This window comes from Arachis duranensis, chromosome 6, assembly GCF_000817695.3.
Source record: "Arachis duranensis cultivar V14167 chromosome 6, aradu.V14167.gnm2.J7QH, whole genome shotgun sequence".
Classification (NCBI taxonomy): domain Eukaryota; kingdom Viridiplantae; phylum Streptophyta; class Magnoliopsida; order Fabales; family Fabaceae; genus Arachis; species Arachis duranensis.
In genome coordinates this window covers 11610356-11627683 of record NC_029777.3, presented here as the reverse complement: position 1 = coordinate 11627683, position 17328 = coordinate 11610356, and the positions used below count along the sequence as shown (strand labels likewise).

General features: G+C 36.4%; 1 protein-coding gene across 1 annotated transcript; it reads right to left on the bottom strand.

Annotated features, from left to right (window-relative positions):
• Positions 1–13240: 13240 nt before the first annotated feature.
• On the bottom strand, positions 13241–14063 carry LOC107492784 (protein MAIN-LIKE 2-like). Its single transcript, XM_016113840.1, has 2 exons — positions 13447–14063; positions 13241–13352 (listed from the first exon to the last, which is right to left on the bottom strand). Exons 1-2 carry the CDS (start codon positions 14061–14063, stop codon positions 13241–13243), a joined length of 729 nt encoding a protein of 242 aa, XP_015969326.1.
• Positions 14064–17328: the final 3265 nt, after the last annotated feature.

Sequence of the window (17328 nt, the reverse complement as noted above, 5' to 3'; positions counted from 1 at the left end):
AGCTCTATTATATATTATGTCTACAAAAAAATTGTTTATATGTAAATCTCGTTTGACTACTTTATGGATAGTCTTTCCCTGTCTTTTACTTCTTATCCATCTTCCATCTCATTACTCTCCTAATTCGATACTTTATCGATTTTTTTCTCACATGTCCAAACTACTTGAGACACGATTCTACCATCTTTTTCACAACAGGTGTTACTCCAACTCTCTCTTATATATTTTTGTTCCTTATTCTATCCAATCACATATAACCATTCATCCATCTCAACATCTTCATCTCTACCATATTTAACTTATGTTTGTGCTCTCCTTTAGTCGCCCAACACTTTGTACCATAAAATATAACATGTCTGATAGCAGTGCGATAGAATCTACCTTTAAACTTTAAAGACATTTTTGTCACATATAAAACCAGATGCACTCCACTATTTTGACCAACTTGTTTGGATCCTATGATTTACATCCTATTTAATCTCTCCATTTTCATGTATGATACACCCAAGATACTTAAAACTTTTACCTTTTCGTAGGATATTTTCTCCAATCTTCACCTCTGTATCAGGATTTTTCCTTTGACGGTCGAACTTACATTCCATATATTCCGTCTTGCTAGGGCTTATGTGTAGACCACACACTTCTAGAGCTTCTCTCCATAAATCTAACTTCTTATTTAGGTCTTCCCTTAACTCTCCTATAAAGATGGTATCATCGACAAAAATATGCACTATGGCACAAACTCTTGGATATGCTCTATGAGTACTTTCAAGACTTAATGTCAAAAGGTATGAACTTGAAGATGATCCTTGGTGTAATCATAGACCAATAGAAAAGTCATCTGTCACACCATCTTGTGTCTTCACACTAGTTGTAGTCTCATCATACATGCTTTTAATTGCACGAATATATGCGATCCTTACTCTCTTCCTTTCCAAAACCTTCCATAAGATCTCCATTGGCACCCTATCGTACATTTTTTTCAAATCAATAAACACCATATGTAAATCCTTTTTATTACTACGATACCTCTTCATCATCCTCCTTAACAAGTATGTAGCTTCAGTGATGGATCTGCCTGGCATAAAATCAAATTAGTTATCTGTTACTTGTGTCCCTTGTCTCAACCTCCATTTTATCACATTTTTTCATAACTTCATAGTATGGCTCATGAGCTTGATCTATCTATAATTTTCATAACTTTGTATATCCCCCTTATTCTTGTAGATATGTACCAAAGTGTTATTTCTCCACTCATCTGACATCTTTTTTACCTTAAAATCTTATTAAAAAGATTGGTTAACCAACTGATGCCTTTTTTTTTCTAAGACCCTTCCAAAATTTAATCGGAATATTATTGGGTTTTACTGCCCTGCCATTTTTTATCTGATTTAAAGCCTCTTTTACCTCGAAGTCCCGAATCCTTCGATAGTAGTCGAAGTTTTGATCTTCTTCTCTCGTGCATAATCGACCAAGATTTAGAAGAGTCTTCTATCCTTCATTAAATAACTCGTAGAAGTATCTCTTCCACCTTTCATTGATCTTCTCATCTTGAGTCAAAACCTCTCCGTCTTTATCCTTTATGCATTTACCTGATCCAAATCTCAAGTTCTTCTTTCACGGTTCTTTGCGATTCTATATATACATTTTTCTTCATCCTTCGTGCCTAGAGACTGGTAAAGCCCCTCATATGCTCTTGTTCTTACTTCACTTACAGCCACTTTTGTCTCATTTTTAGCCGCCTTATATTTTTTCCAATTATCTCCATTACGGTATAAATACCACTCTTTAAAGCACTCTTTTTTTTACCTTTATCTTTTCTTGTACATTCGCATTCCACCACCAAGACTTATTGTCTCTTGGTTCCATCACTCTAGATTCACCAAAACTTTCTTTTACTCTTCTTCTAATAACTTCTGCCGTCTCCCTTCACATCTCTTCCGCGCATCCATCCCCTTCCCACTTTGCCTCTTCTCCTACCCGTTTTAGAAAGTTTCTTTGTTCCTAACCTCTCATCCGCCACCAGTCCGTCCTTGGGTTCTTCGTATGATGTATTTTCCTCAACTTTTGCTCAACGCGAAAATTCATGACGATCATCCTATGTTGTGTTGTTAAACTCTCTCTTGGAATACAATTAATATAAAATTTTCGGTCGACTCTCCTCAACAAGAAGAAGTCGATTTGAGAGCTTGTCATGTCACTCCTATAGGTTATAACATAGTTGTCAGAACCGAACCGATAATCGAACCGGTGAGGTTACTGGGTCACTGGATTATTGGTTCAACCGGTGGGTCACTGGTCGAACCGGTTAACCCGATATAATTAAATAATTATGTAAAATTTAATTATTTTTTCTTTATTATAAGTACTTTTATTATTGAATTGATAATTGAACTGATTAGATTATTGGATTATTAGATTAGTAATTTATAGTGAGTTATATATTAAATCAAAAAATTTAGTCATAATTAAATAATTATATAAAATTTTATTTTTATTTTAAATTAAATTAATTATTATTTTTATATTTCAAAATTTCATTAATTAATGTATACCTATTATAATAATTTTAAATATTTATTAAAAAATAATATTAATAGATATTATATAATTATGAAGAAAAAAATAAGTGAGTTTATAATTATTGTTAAATAAAAATATAATTAATTTAAGAATGAGTGAGTTTATAACTAAAATTAAAATAAAATAAATAAAAGTAAACTATTTGATGAAAGATATCTATATATATTATAATTTGCATATGAACTAATGAAAATCAACACAATTCAGTGGCAAGTTAAGGATTTAATCTTCTGGAAGATAAGGTTTCGAATCCCATATCATACATTTTAGATAATTTTGCCTTTCAAACGGTTCGGTCAGACCAATTCTCACCGAATTTGACTGATTTGTTTCGGTTTTATATCTTGTACGGTCCAAATATTTAAACCGGATCGGTACTAGATCCGATTCACCAATTTTTTGATCAAACCAGCCGGTCCGATCCAGTTCTGCTAACTATGGGTTATAAGATGTTTGTCTCACTTTTTAAAACATATATTTGTCATGAGAAGGTCAGCTTCCATGAATATTTTCACACCTTGTCATTTTTCTTCCAACATGGCTATTTAAATCTCCACACCCTGTCATAACTTATTTTTTATTTTTTTATTGTTCTTGTTAAAATTTCATAATTATATTTTTTATTATTATATTTTTCTTTCCAAATTTTTTAAATGAAAATAAACTGGACTTTTATAATTTGTTATAGTTTATCACCAAATAAAATAGAGTAAAGTATCGATTTTGTCTCTGACATTTGGGGTAAGTCCCAAAGTTGTCCCTAACGTTTCAATCATCCTTTTTAAGTCCCTAACGTTTCAAAACTGACTCAATGTTGTCCTGCCGTTAGGGATCCGTTAACAAAATTGACGGGAGAGGACAAAATTGAGACGATTTTGAAACGTTAGGGACTTAAATAAGACAAAAACGTTGGAAACAAAAATGATACATAAAAATAAATTTTAATTTTATCCTTCAATAATATCAATTTTTTACTATACATAATATTCAATTATTTTTTAATCACATTTAAATAAATTACACTTAATCATATTACTTTCATTAATAAAATATAAGAACACTAATTTTTATTTCTCTATCTTTTGTATCTTACCAAACACAACCTTAGTTACATTTTTACACAGGTATTAATAGTAAAAACTATAGCAAAATATCTGCTCAATTTTGCTATTGTTGTCAACGAAAACAAGATTATTTTTTTACAACCCCTGGCAGTGAAAATGAGAAGCAATTTTTGTCTTTGTAACTAGTGAAAATATGCAAAAAAATTTCTTCTATTTTCGAAGTCCATAACAATGAAAATGGTATATATTTTCGGACATGATACTTACGAAAATGGAAGTATTAACGTTCTAAAACTTCTCTATTAATACCAAAGTAGCATAGCAATTTATCACATATCTTTATCTTTTATTCTTTTTATTTCTATCTCTCGATCTTTATCTTTCTCTTTCTCTCTTAAAATTATCACAAAATGGCAATTGAACATATTAATGTTTTTGTTTATTCGAGAACAATAATTAAACGTAAAGATAATGATACATCTTTTAATTACAATGATCAAATTACAATATAAACATGATAATTACTGCCGTTGATTAAGTTGAAAAGTTTGATTTTAATAAACATAAATTTATTGGGAAGAAATCACATAAGAACAATGTAATATCGATTTCTATTTATCAATAAAAGTAAAAAATTGTGTTATAAAGTATTTTAATTTAAAAATAACGAGCATGTTCATGTTACATTCGAAGTACATATGGAAATTGTTGTAGAAGAAGTGATCGAATTTTACATTGAAATTGTAAATATAGATGAAATTCATGTTCATGTTCAAATTTTAATGTCTATCATCTACAGTTAAAAAATAATACTAATATACGTATTAACTGTTTATATTTCTATTAATTTAAAAAAATAGCAAAAATTTAATTTTTATAACTAAAAATTAAAAAAAAAATACACAATACTAACATGCTTGTTTAGATGGCCTTCAACATGTTTATCTTTGTTAAGAGCATAATTAGAATCAAATTAGATCAATTAGTATCATTTGTATTTCTATAGCGTATTTGTATATTGTAGGATTTTATACTTTTATTACTTTGATTTCTCTAGTAACTATATATACTCCCTAGTACATTGTACTTTGATAAAGACTGAACAATACACAACAACACTTTCTTCTGTTTCTAACATGGTATCAAGAGTTTAGGTTATTTTTTTCAGAAACAATTAATTTCTAGTCCTTTTATTTTGTTTCCTCCGGCAGTACTTTGTGCTCACTTTTCGACCACCGTACGCCTCCGGACGCGCCGCCACGCACCAGTTGAAGTTGGCAGCCCTCTCTTCAGACGCCTCCAGAGCCGTTCGATCATCGCCTAGATCAACGACTCCAAGACGTGCCACGTGTCACCAAGCAGTTAGACGGATCCGCACTTGACCCATGTGCCCGACCCGAACCGCTACTCCAACCCGCGTGTTCACCCCGCCCAATCAGCGCCTACCTGTCATCTGTCTCCAATCCCGCAGTGCCACGTGTCCCTGTGTGCTGGTGTGGCGGATAGCGGGACCCTCCCCTAAGGTTTTTTGGTGAGCTCTTTCCGATTTTGTCATCTGTTTTCTCATTTTTTGCCCCGAATTTGCAGTTTCTTCTCCTTTTTCCCTTTGTTTTTGTTATTATGGAGAAATCATATGTTTTTCAGCCTATTCCTGTTATCCTTAATGGCTCCAACTATGCTCATTGGGTTGAAGCTATGCGAGAATTTCCTAAAGGGCAAAAATTATGGCGATATGTGACTGGTGATATTGTTTGTCCTGTTAAGCCAACTGTGACTGACAAATCCAAAGATGGGACCTCTAAATCCAAGGAGGATGCTGAGAAGGACTTTGTAGAGAAATTGGAAGATTGGGATAATAAAAATCACCAGATTATCACTTGGTTCCGCAACACTTCTACTCCTGGCATTCATTTACAATTTGGGCATTTTGAAACTGCTAAAGAAGTATGGGATCATTTGGCAAAACGTTACCCTATTTCTGATCTCTCTCATCAATATCAACTGCTAAAAGAGCTTCATAGTCTTAAGCAAGAACGTGGCCATGCAGTTTTTGATTTTCTTACTCAGATGAAAATTATTTGGGATCAATTGACCTCTTATGAGCCAGTTCTTAAAATCCCACTGATGCTAAGGCATATGAGGATTATCGGAACCGGACACGTCTCATTCAATTTCTGATGGCACTTATTGATGACTATGAGCTGGTCAGGGCTTCTCTGCTTCATCAGAATCCCTTGCCTAGCCTTGAAGATGCTCTTCCTCGTCTTAAATTTGAAGAAACACGCTTGGGATTGACTCGTTCTAAGAGTGAAACTATCTTTGCTACTACCGATAGAAAGGGCAAAATCTGTCGAAACTGTAACCGTCCTGGGCACCCATTCTCTGACTGTCCCTCTATTGAATGTCGTAAGTGCAAACAAAAAAGGTCACATTGGGTCCAAGTGCCCGAAACTATTTTGCCATTATTGTAAGCTTACGGGTCACTTAATTACCACCTGTCCTACTAGACCACCACATTTAGATCAGAACAAGTATCAACCTCGTCCCAACCACTCTTCGCATGTGCCTGCTTCTATTGCTGTTGCTGCTACTGACTCCACCCCATCTACCTCTCTCAATACACCTTCTGTCTCTCCATCAGATATTGAATCTCTTCTTAAGCAACTTCTTTTCTTTTCTGGTAATACCACTGCTGCTCTTTCCACCCCTCCAGGTAATTCTAAATGGTATTTTGATTCTGGCTGTTTTAATCACATGTCTCCTTTGCGTCATCTTTTCTCATCATTGTCTACCACTACAAAAGCACCTTCTGTCAACACTGCTAATAGTTCCCTCCTGCATGCAACACATCAAGGGTTTATTTCACAGTCCAATATTCATCTTCCTGATACTTACTTTATTCCAAAATTGAATTTTAATCTTATCTCTATCGGTCAACTCGTTGACCTCGATTTTGATGTCACTTTCTCTATTTCTGGTTGTCGTGTGCAGGATCGTCGGATGGGAAAGATCATCGGGACTGGTTGTAAGGTCAGCCGTTTGTTTGAGCTCGAGAACCTTCATGTTCCCTCTACGTCAAATCTTTGTGCTATTTCCTCTCCATCTACTCTTCATTTGTGGCATCGTCGTCTTGCCCACAGCTCCTTAGAAAAATTGCGTCCTCTTATGTCTACAGGTGTTTTAGGTCAAGTTCAATATGAGTCTTTTGATTGTATTTCTTGTCAAATTGCAAAACAACCTGCCTTATCCTTTTATAATAATTCCTCTATTGCTTGCTCTCCTTTTGATCTTATTCATTCTGATGTTTAGGGCCCTGCTCCCACCGCTTCTATGGGAGGAGCTCGATATTTTGTAGTCTTTATTGATAATTAATCACGTTTTACTTGGGTTTATTTGATGACTAATTGTCATGAGCTGCCTCATATTTATATTAACTTTGTCACTATGATTCGAACTCAGTTTTCAAAGGTCATTAAAATCTTTAGACGAGATAATGCTATGGAATATCGTGACTCCAAACTTTTAAATTTTCTCGCTGAATAGGGCATTTTATCTGAGTTTTTTTGTCTTGGTACCTCTTAACAAAATGGCAGAGCTGAGCGTAAACACCGTCATATTCTTGACTCAGTTCGTGCAATGCTTATTTTCTCTTCTTGTCCTGAGCGTGCTTGGGGTGAAGCTGTTCTCACTGCTGTTCATGTTATCAACAGACTCCCCTCTTCTATTCTTGGTAACACTACTCCCTTTGAGCGTCTTTATCATACGTCTCCCGATTACAGTTCTCTCCATGTTTTTGGTTGTATCTGTTTTGTCCTTCTTCAACCTCACAATAAGCTTGAACCTCAGGCTCACATGTGTTGTTTTCTTGGTTATGGCTCTGAACATAACGGTTATCGTTGTTGGGATCCTATCTCTCGACGCATTCGTATATCTTGTCATGTTGTCTTCTGGGAGCATCACATATTCTCTAGTTTTTCCTTTTTTGAGTATATTCCTTCTACTCCGTCACCGTTTTTTACTAACCCCGATGTTGATCTCTTTCTTAGTGATGATACTATAGGATCTACCCAGGGTCCATCCCTCGAGGCCCCTCCTCTCCCGTCTTCTCCATCTTTCGATGATTCCAGACCGGACGATGCTCCTGCTCTTGCTCCTGCTTTCATTCCTCCTTCCTCCACTCGTTCTTCTCGGGTTAGAAATCCACCTCCTCATCTTCTTGATTATCACTGCTTTTCTGCTATTCTTCATCATCATGAACCTCAGTCATTCTGAGAAGCCTCTACCAATCCAAATCGACAGGAAGCAATGCAGGAAAAAATTCAGGCACTTGAAAAATCACAGACTTGGGATTTGGTTGATCCTCTTTCTGATCAGGACATTGTGGGTAGTAGATGGGTATATAAGATCAAGACTCGTTCTGATGGTTCTATTGATCGTTATAAGGCACGATTGGTTGCTAAAGGTTGTACACAGGAGTATGGTATTGATTATGAAGAGACTTATATTCTTGTCACTCGTCTTACGTCTGTTCGAGCTCTCCTTGCCATTGCTGCGGTTAGAAAATGGTCTCTCAATCAGATGGATGTGAAGAATGCATTTTTTAATGGGGATTTAAAAAAGAAAGTCTATATGAAACCACCTTCGGGATATCCTTGCCCTTCTAGTAAAGTCTGTCTCCTTCGCAAGACACTTTATGGACTTAAGCAAGCTCCTCGTGAATGGTTTGACAAGTTTAGCACTACCATATAAAATCTTGGTTTCACTTGCAACCCTCATGAGAATGCTCTCTTCATTCGTAAAAGTGCACGTGGAGTTGTTATTCTACTTCTGTATGTTTATGACATGATCATTACTGGAGACGATGTTGATGGTATCTCTGATTTCAAGGCATCCCTTCACCGTACTTTGAGATGAAGGATCTTGGTTCTCTCAGCTATTTTCTTGGTCTAGAAGTCGTATCCACCGATGATGGCATCTATCTCTCTCAAGCTAAATATGCTTCAGATCTTCTTGCTCGAGCCGGACTTACAGATAGTCGCACTGAGTCTACTTCTCTTGAGCCGAATGTTCGTTTTACTCCTATGGATGACACTGTTTTGGATAATCCTACTCTTTATTGACAATTAGTTGCAGGACTCGTCTACTTAACTATCACCCAATCAGACATCGCCTATCCGATTCGTGTTCTTAGCCAGTTCTTGTCAGCTCCTCCTACTACTCACTATGCAGCAATTCTTCGCATTCTTCGCTACATCAAAGGCACCCTATTCCAAGGCCTTTATTTTTCTGCTCATTCCTCCTTATCCCCTTAGGCGTACTCAGATTCTAATTGGGCTGGTGATCCTACTGATCGACATTCTACCACTGGTTATTATTTGTTTCTTGGCGACTCTCTCATTTCTTGGCGAGCTAAGAAGCAAACTTTCACTGCTCAATCAAGCACAGAAGTTGAATACCGTGCTCTTGCTGATACCACTGCTGAAATTATCTCGATTCGTTGGCTTCTTGAAGACTTGGGTGCTCCTCAACCATCCCCAACTGATGTTTTTTGTGACAACCGCAGTGCAATTCAGATTGCTCATAATGATGTGTTTCATGAACGCACCAAACACATTGAGATTGGTTGCTACTTTGTTCGGCAACTTATCCTTATTGATGTTGTTCGTCTCATTATTGTTGGCACACTGGATCAGACTGCTGATATCTTCACGAAAGCTCATCGTCCGACTCGTTTACGGACTTTGTTATCCAAACTCAAGATAGTATCCTTAACTCCCACTTGAGTTTGAGAGGAGATGTTAAGAGCATAATTAGAATCAAATTAGATCAATTAGTATCATTTGTATTTTTATAATGTATCTGTATATTAATTATAGGATTATATGCTTTTATTACTTTGATTCCTCTAACAGCTATATATACACATTATACATAGTACTTTGATGAAGACTAAAAAATACACAAAAACATTTTCTTTAGTTTAATCTCTTATTTCTAACCATCTTTATCCAGTCTATTAATATTTGTATTGTGTAGTATTTTCTTCCACTTCTCTTCTCTTCTCTTTTCCAATGTCCCACACTGAACACTCAAAATTTCACAAATGAAATTATCTGGAAAACACCGGCAAAAAATGTGTTATGTATAGGCGCAATTCCTCGATTTTTGCTGACAAAAAACGCAAACAATGAAATTTCTCTACTTGATTTTCGCTGGCAATTCAATAACAAAACAAATTATTTTTTTTTAATTTTCATTGTCAGAAAGCAAAAATAAAAAAGATTATTCTGCCCTATTTTGGCTCAAGAATATTAATATGGGAAGTAAAGTGGTATTTTGGCTAGAAATGGGGAATATTGTGTTTTACCCAATGGTGGATCCATGTTCAACACGCAGGGGCGTGTTGACTGCGACGAGTGTCAGGTGAGATGATGTGGCATAGGTTGAATGTGACACGGTGGCATCACGCGGGGGCGTGCTAACCTAGCACGTGGGGGCGTCATGATGACGTGACGAAGCAAGAATTTGTCATTTAGGCATCACGTGGGGGCGTGATGATGACGTGGAGGAAGATGAATGGGCCATGCAAGCAACACGTGGGGGCGTGCTGATGTAGCACGTGGAGGCGTGATGATGATGTGGCGGAGCTTGATTGGTACACCTGGGCATCACGTGGGGGCGTGATGACATGGCACATGGGGGCGTCCTAACACGTGGCTGGACGTGATTCGCCTGAGGCAATCAAAACGTGGGGGCGTGGTGAATGCTACTCTCTATATAAGGCAGTGCTCGGGTTCATTTTCATTCTGAGGAAGTGCGTGAGTGTTCTTTGAGTGTGTTTCTAGTGTAATGGAGGGTACCGCAAACTTGGTAGTGTATCGCGACGGTGAGATAATACGTAATACTCAAGAGGGAGTGAGATTTGTGTGCCAGAATCCGTTTTGGTTTGTGGTTCCATGCACCTTGACGTTTATGGAACTTCAGAATGGTCTCTGTCAAAGCATGGAGAACGGTACGTTAATGAGAGTGAGCAAAATTCTGTACTGGAATCCGGTTGTAGTTTTTGGTGGTCTAATATAGTTTGATACCATGCCAATCACTGACGAAGTGACTATGCATAATATGTTTTAAATTCACCAAAAAACTCATATGTGACAGCCACAGATTGAGCTGTATGTTGAGTTTGAAACCGTAGAGGTGGAAGGGATTCAAAATGACTTAGAGGTGGAGGATGATAGAGCTGCAGTGTACGAGGGAATGAATAGTGATAGCGAAGATGACTTCGAAGCCACTTATAAAGCCGGCGACGAAGACGAGGATGGTGATGTTGGAGCTGAGACAGCAGCTGATAATGTAGTGGTTCATCCCTCGATCATTCAACCGATGAACGTGCCACCTTTTATGCGTGAGTTAGATCTCGACGCCATGCATGCACTGGAGTTTCTGGAATATTCAAACATAGGTACGTGATGACCGAATAATATGCTATCTTTAATATATACTTTGGATTGATTAATAAACGATGATGGGCACTTTCTGTAGGCGTTGCTGATCCCGATGACGGAGAGTTCTGGATTAGAATGGAATACAATTCTAGAAAGTCGGTCGTGGCAGCAATTAGAAGTTACAATATCGCTAGAGGAGTTGATTACGACGTGTATGAGTCTGAGCCACAAACGTTCTATGCAAAATGCAAGATGTATGGACGTTGGTGCGACTGGCTTATCCGAGTCGGCTCGATACGGAAAAAAATTTGTTGGGAGATACGCAGATACAACGGTAGGCACACATGTACAACGAGAGTGATTTCACAGGATCATTCCAAGTTGGATTCGGACACAGTTGCTGAGGCTATAAGGCCATTAGTCGAGACTGACCCGTCCATAAAGGTGAAAACTATAATAGCCAAAGTCCAGTCAAAGTTCAACTATACCATCAATTACCGAAAGGCTTGGTTGGCAAAGCAGAAGTCCATAGCGAAAGTTTTCGATGATTGGGAGGAGAGTTACCAAGCCTTGCCGTGGTGGCTCTCGGTTATGGTTCAAAAAATGCCTAGGTCAGTTGTCCAGATAGAAACATGCCCACTCTACAATGGGAATAATGAAGAGGCGCAAGGGGTAAAAATATTTCATCGCATATTTTGGAGTTTCAATCCATGCGTTAGGGCTTTCAGGCATTGCAAGCCCCTAGTTCAGGTTGACGGAACACACCTATATGGAAGGTACAAATGTACACTTCTGGTCGCTGTTGCACAGGATAGGAACCAGAACATTGTGCCTATCGCTTTTGCCTTGGTGGAAGGGGAGACAGCTGATGCATGGCACTTCTTTCTAAGGAATATGCAAATGCATGTTGTCAGAAAAGATGGTGTGGATATGATCTCAGACCGGCATGAGTCAATTCGGGCAGCAGTAAATCATTCCGGAGGTGACTGGCAACCTCCAAGAGCATGGTGGATGTTTTGTATAAGGCACATCGGCAGTAACTTCCTACGAGCATTCAAAGTCCCTCACTTGCAAAAGCTTGTGGTCAATAGTGGGTATTCAAGAACGGTGGAGGAGTATAACATCAACTATAAGAGGTTGGGAGAGCCAGGCGAGGCATATGCTAGGTGGTGCGATGCCATTGGACTTAGACATTGGTATTGGCATTCGACGAGGGACATCGATGTGGCCATATGACGATGAACCTTATCGAGTTCATCAACTCAGTGTTGAAGGGTGTCCGTAATCTACCTGTGTTGGCACTAGTTCGAGCAACATATTATCGGTTAAATAAACTTTTTACGTGGAAGAGTGCTGAGTCTCACGAACGCAAACGTGCTGGATATACTTATTCCGTATTCGCACAACAGCGGATAAAGGCAAGTATGCAACAGGTTGGGAATATAGTTGTGCACCGCTTTGACAGATGGAATGAAATATTTGAGGTGCGCAAAATGACTAGTGGAAAGGTGTTAGTTGTTGATCTTGCACGACGTACGTGTGACTGTGGGCACTTTCAGGTGGAACGAATACCATGTCACCATGTTATTTCTTGCTGTGCTAACCAGCGAATCGATTGGCAGGTGTATGTGCATGAGAGTGCTGAGAATGATGGCTGTGCTGAGAGTGATGAGAGTGGTGGCTAGATGCACTCTGGTCCTGTGGCTGTGGTGGCTGTGGTACATAATACGAAACCGGCTCAAACATTGCATGCTGAGGTTGCTGAGGTGCACGTGGCTGAGGAACATACGCCGACAATTTTAGCATATGTCCGAATGAGCGCACGTACCAATCCCGATACTCCGGGGTCGGTATGAAGTCCCAGGTTGGAAGGGGGTGCAGATCCCGCAGTCGAGTGTTTCACCTGTTGTCCCACTTCACTATCCACTCCCCTTGCATAACTGTCCAGTCATAAAGCTGCACTCCGCGAAGAGCCATGCAATGCTGGTCCAGTGAAATGTCTCTTGGTATTTGCGCAGGGGGCTGTACGATATCACACACATCAAGATGTCCATGTAACTCGCTGGGTATGATCATTCTTTCGTACGGCCGCCATTCAAACTGCCACGGATAATTCGAAAGTCATAACCCTAACATTAATGTCTGGATCTAGGATTCATTAGAACCATAAATATCTAGCTCTTGCATGTAGTCTATATCATGCCTAAATGTCACAACGGTCTTCTCTAACCACGCTGTGCTCCGTTTCGAATTACTCCACCTGAAACATGATACAGTGAAAAAATTTACGTAAGTAACCATAACTGAAACATGCATAATGAATATAATCTCCGACAAGAACCATAAATATTTACCTCATGGCAACTGGTATCTCAGCAGGTGGAAGGATATGTCTCGGTATGGGCGAAAGACACGGCATTCGCTCCCATGCCCAAACAAACAACAGATTAAGAGGGCTATCCATCTCCTTCGTATCATATTGTGATGCACGGCATAATGCTCTGTAAAGATGCGCGAGACATGCTGAACCCCAACTATAAGTATGAATCCGTTCGAAATTGCGAAGCAATGGTAGATACTTCGCATGGGCGTAGGCGGTCGACTTATCTGTGAATAGAGTCGACCCTAACAAACAGAAAATCTGACATCTCACGTATCTCCTTATGGTCTCTTCAGTGTCCAACGGCTCCTCATCTCTAATACATCGAACCCAACCAAGCTTTATATAGGATTTTGAATTACGATTGAGCACCGGTTCACGTCCGAATATTGTCATTCTCTGACTCTGAACGAAATCACTACTACTGTCAGTCCATCCACTCACAGGCTCTCCATCAATTGGTAAGCCAAATATTTGTGCGACATCTTCCAATGTCACTATAACCTCACCCACCGACAACACAAAAGTGTGAGTCTCCGGCCTCCACCTTTCAACCAGAGCAGCTAACAACGGGTGAGATCCTCTTATCATCCCAATCCTAGATATGTGGTAGAATCCGGTGGCACGTAAGTAGTTTTCGACCCTCGGATTCCAACTCTGTGGCGGATCCAGTTTACGCACCAACAAATTTCTGTTGGACTTCATCAACAAAATTATATTTGTTATATTACTTATAAATATTTATTTATTAATAAATGAATTTATAAAATGTATGTGATCCAATTAATAATATTATTTAGATATTTACTTATTTCAATATTTTATTTGTTAAAAGTGCATTACCATAGTTAAAATAATTTTTTTTCGTGCATCAACATATATTTCTCTAATATTATTAATAACAATATATATATATATTAATAATTATTTATTTATTACTTTAACAATTACGTATTAAACTTTTGAATATGATCAACATACATATTTATTTACAGAATGTATATTACTTATTTTACTATAGTATTATTTTTATATTTTTATCGTAGAGAAATATATATTTTTTTTAATTTTTAGTATAGAATAGTATAGTATAATATATATTTTATTTTAATACTTTTATAACAGAAAATTAATTTAAAATTAACAAAAAATTATATTTAAACATATTAAATAACAAAAAATATCAGAAATTAAAATACACAATAAAAATATAATTTAGCAACTTATATAGATTGGATGATCCAAATAATTTATAATATGTTTCTCCGGAGCTTTATAATTACGAACCATTCTTTAAAATAAACACAAAATAATATTTTTTTTCCTTCCTATTTTTCACCATTTCTCTCCTTCACGGTGAAGCAGCAGCAAGCCTTCCGAGGAGCAAACCCCTTTCCCCTGCCTCTCACTAACACTTTCTTTCTCATTGTAGTTGAAGGCTTGTTGTTTATATAGAGCAAAAACGCACCATGCTTGCTGTTTATCGGGGTGAGACTTGTCCCCTGCATGCCAGCAGCTCCAGCACGCCCGTAGTGCATCGGGACTCCGCGACGCCAGGTCCACCATGTCCCTGCGTGGTGCCAGAACCTGCATGCTGGCCGCGTCACCTCGCCCCTGCGTGGTGCGGACACGTTACACCGTAGCAGGGTCACCACGCCCCTGCGTGTTCACCGGTAGCTTCACCGCCGGATAAATTCCCCCATCCTTCAATATTCTTCCAAAACATCAACTTCTTTTCCATAACAAAAATCATTTCTGCCCTATTTTTACTATAAAACCTTTATTTACTGGTTTTACTTTTTCAACCGGTGAAAATGTAACTAAATATTTAAAACAGTAAAATTATATATTTCAATTTATTTAAATAATTAATTAATTAATTTCATTTAAATAAAAAAAACCGAAAAATAGGATGGTTAATGAAAAAAATGAATAGCATAGAATGTGAGTTGGCGAAAGCCCCATATAGGCCCATAGAGTGGGGACCGAATTGAAGCCAACGCCCGACACAGTTTTTAATCGTTGAAGATGACCCGTCCTTGTCTTGCATTTATATCATATCATATAATATTACAATATATCACACATTATTATGTTACTATCTTATTCCTATTTTATCATCATCAATATTTCATCCCTTGTTATCATTTAAGCATCTTCCCTTAATCTAACCCTTTACATTTAGAAATGATTGCGTTTTTACGCGAAATTATTTGAACATGTTAATTGGTGAAATGAGACACGTGTCATGCATATATAGCAGCAGCATCTGTCTCATGCAGTACAGTGGAGCAGCATCATTCACAAAAATGAATAAAAGTTTCACCAAAAGCTTAATGTTTGGATCCTTTAAACTTTTACCTCAATATGGTATATTTCATTGACCTTACACCATGTCACCATCTCTCATTTCAATTTTTTATTATTATTTTTCTTAGTTTTGTATGATGACATTCCTTTAATTTGTGAAATTTCATTGAGGAAAGAAGTTAAAGAGGGTGATATATACAACAATCTCTAAGCAATAATTTAAGTCAAATTAGTTAAACATAACGCATATGATAACTAAAGGTGTTTAACAAGTTGAATGTTTATAGTTTCCATTCATTGCATTTGGATTATGTGCTAATGATGGCTTAATTAATTCGAGGCAGAAACTGAAGGTGCAGAAAATGTGCGGCTATATGTACATATATATACGTGATTAATATTTAATAATTGCTGCAATAAATATATAATAAAATGACGAGCAGCTAGCTATAGCTACCTAGGGAAACAACCTCAGACCTGTTTTTCTGAGTCTCAAGTACTATCGACTGTGGACACACAAATTAAAAAGATGATACCAAATCAGAAAAATCCTTGAATTATTAGTCACTCATTACTATATATATATATATATATAATATAATAAGAATGACATATTTTATTTTACGCCTAATTATTTTGTTTCCTTTATAATTAAACTCGTGTATTAGATCAAATTTTGTAGTTAAATAATTATTAATTTTTTAAAAAACTAAATTATTCTTAGAATATTCTTTTTTATATTTGATGTAAGATAAATTATATAATATTCAAAAAATAAATATTATTATAATATTATTGTATTTTTATCTAAAAGATAAATATTAGTAAAAATTTAATTAATTAAAAATCTAATAATAAATTTTTAAATTATAAGACTAAATTTAAATTTAATAAAATATAAAGACTGACAAAGTAATTAAATTTTTGTTTTAATAATATATTTTTCAAAATGTACTTTTAACTCACTTAACTTAACCCTAACCACATTCAATAATTCAGGTCGACAATAATGCCGCATACAATTAACATCACATGAACGGTGAACCCTATAATATAATAGCAATATAATTTACCATTAAATGTTAATTAATTTAATCTAATTGACTGTTCAATTGTGATGATTATTATTATGGTAGAATTCACCATATTATTATTATTATTATTATTATTATTATTATTATTATTATTATTATTATTATTATTATTATTAAAAGATGTAATTACAGGATTTTCATTTTTAATAGTTATTAAGTAGAAATGCAGAATGAGTAATAAGATATGGTAGGTTAATAATTGAAGCAAATGGTCCCAGAAATTAAAAAAAAAGCATAATAAATTTGAAACAATTTATTATACCGCCGTAACTCGAGTTAAAGTCATTGGCAGACATAAGTAAGGCCAAATTTAAGAGGTGAGATTAGGATCTAGGGTAGTATTTCAAATTTCAGAAATAGTTGATAATATAAAAAATTAATCAAAATAATCAGAATTTTTTTATTTAATATTTATTAATATAATTAATAAATATTGATTAATTTTTTTATTT

Coding starts and splice junctions, on each gene's coding strand:
- LOC107492784 (XM_016113840.1), bottom strand. CDS start 14,063: ATGATAAGAGGATCTCACCCGTTGTTAGCTGCTCTGGTTGAAAGGTGG. Junction 13,353..13,446: donor GAGATACCAGTTGCCATGAG/GTAAATATTTAT, acceptor ATCATGTTTCAG/GTGGAGTAATTCGAAACGGA.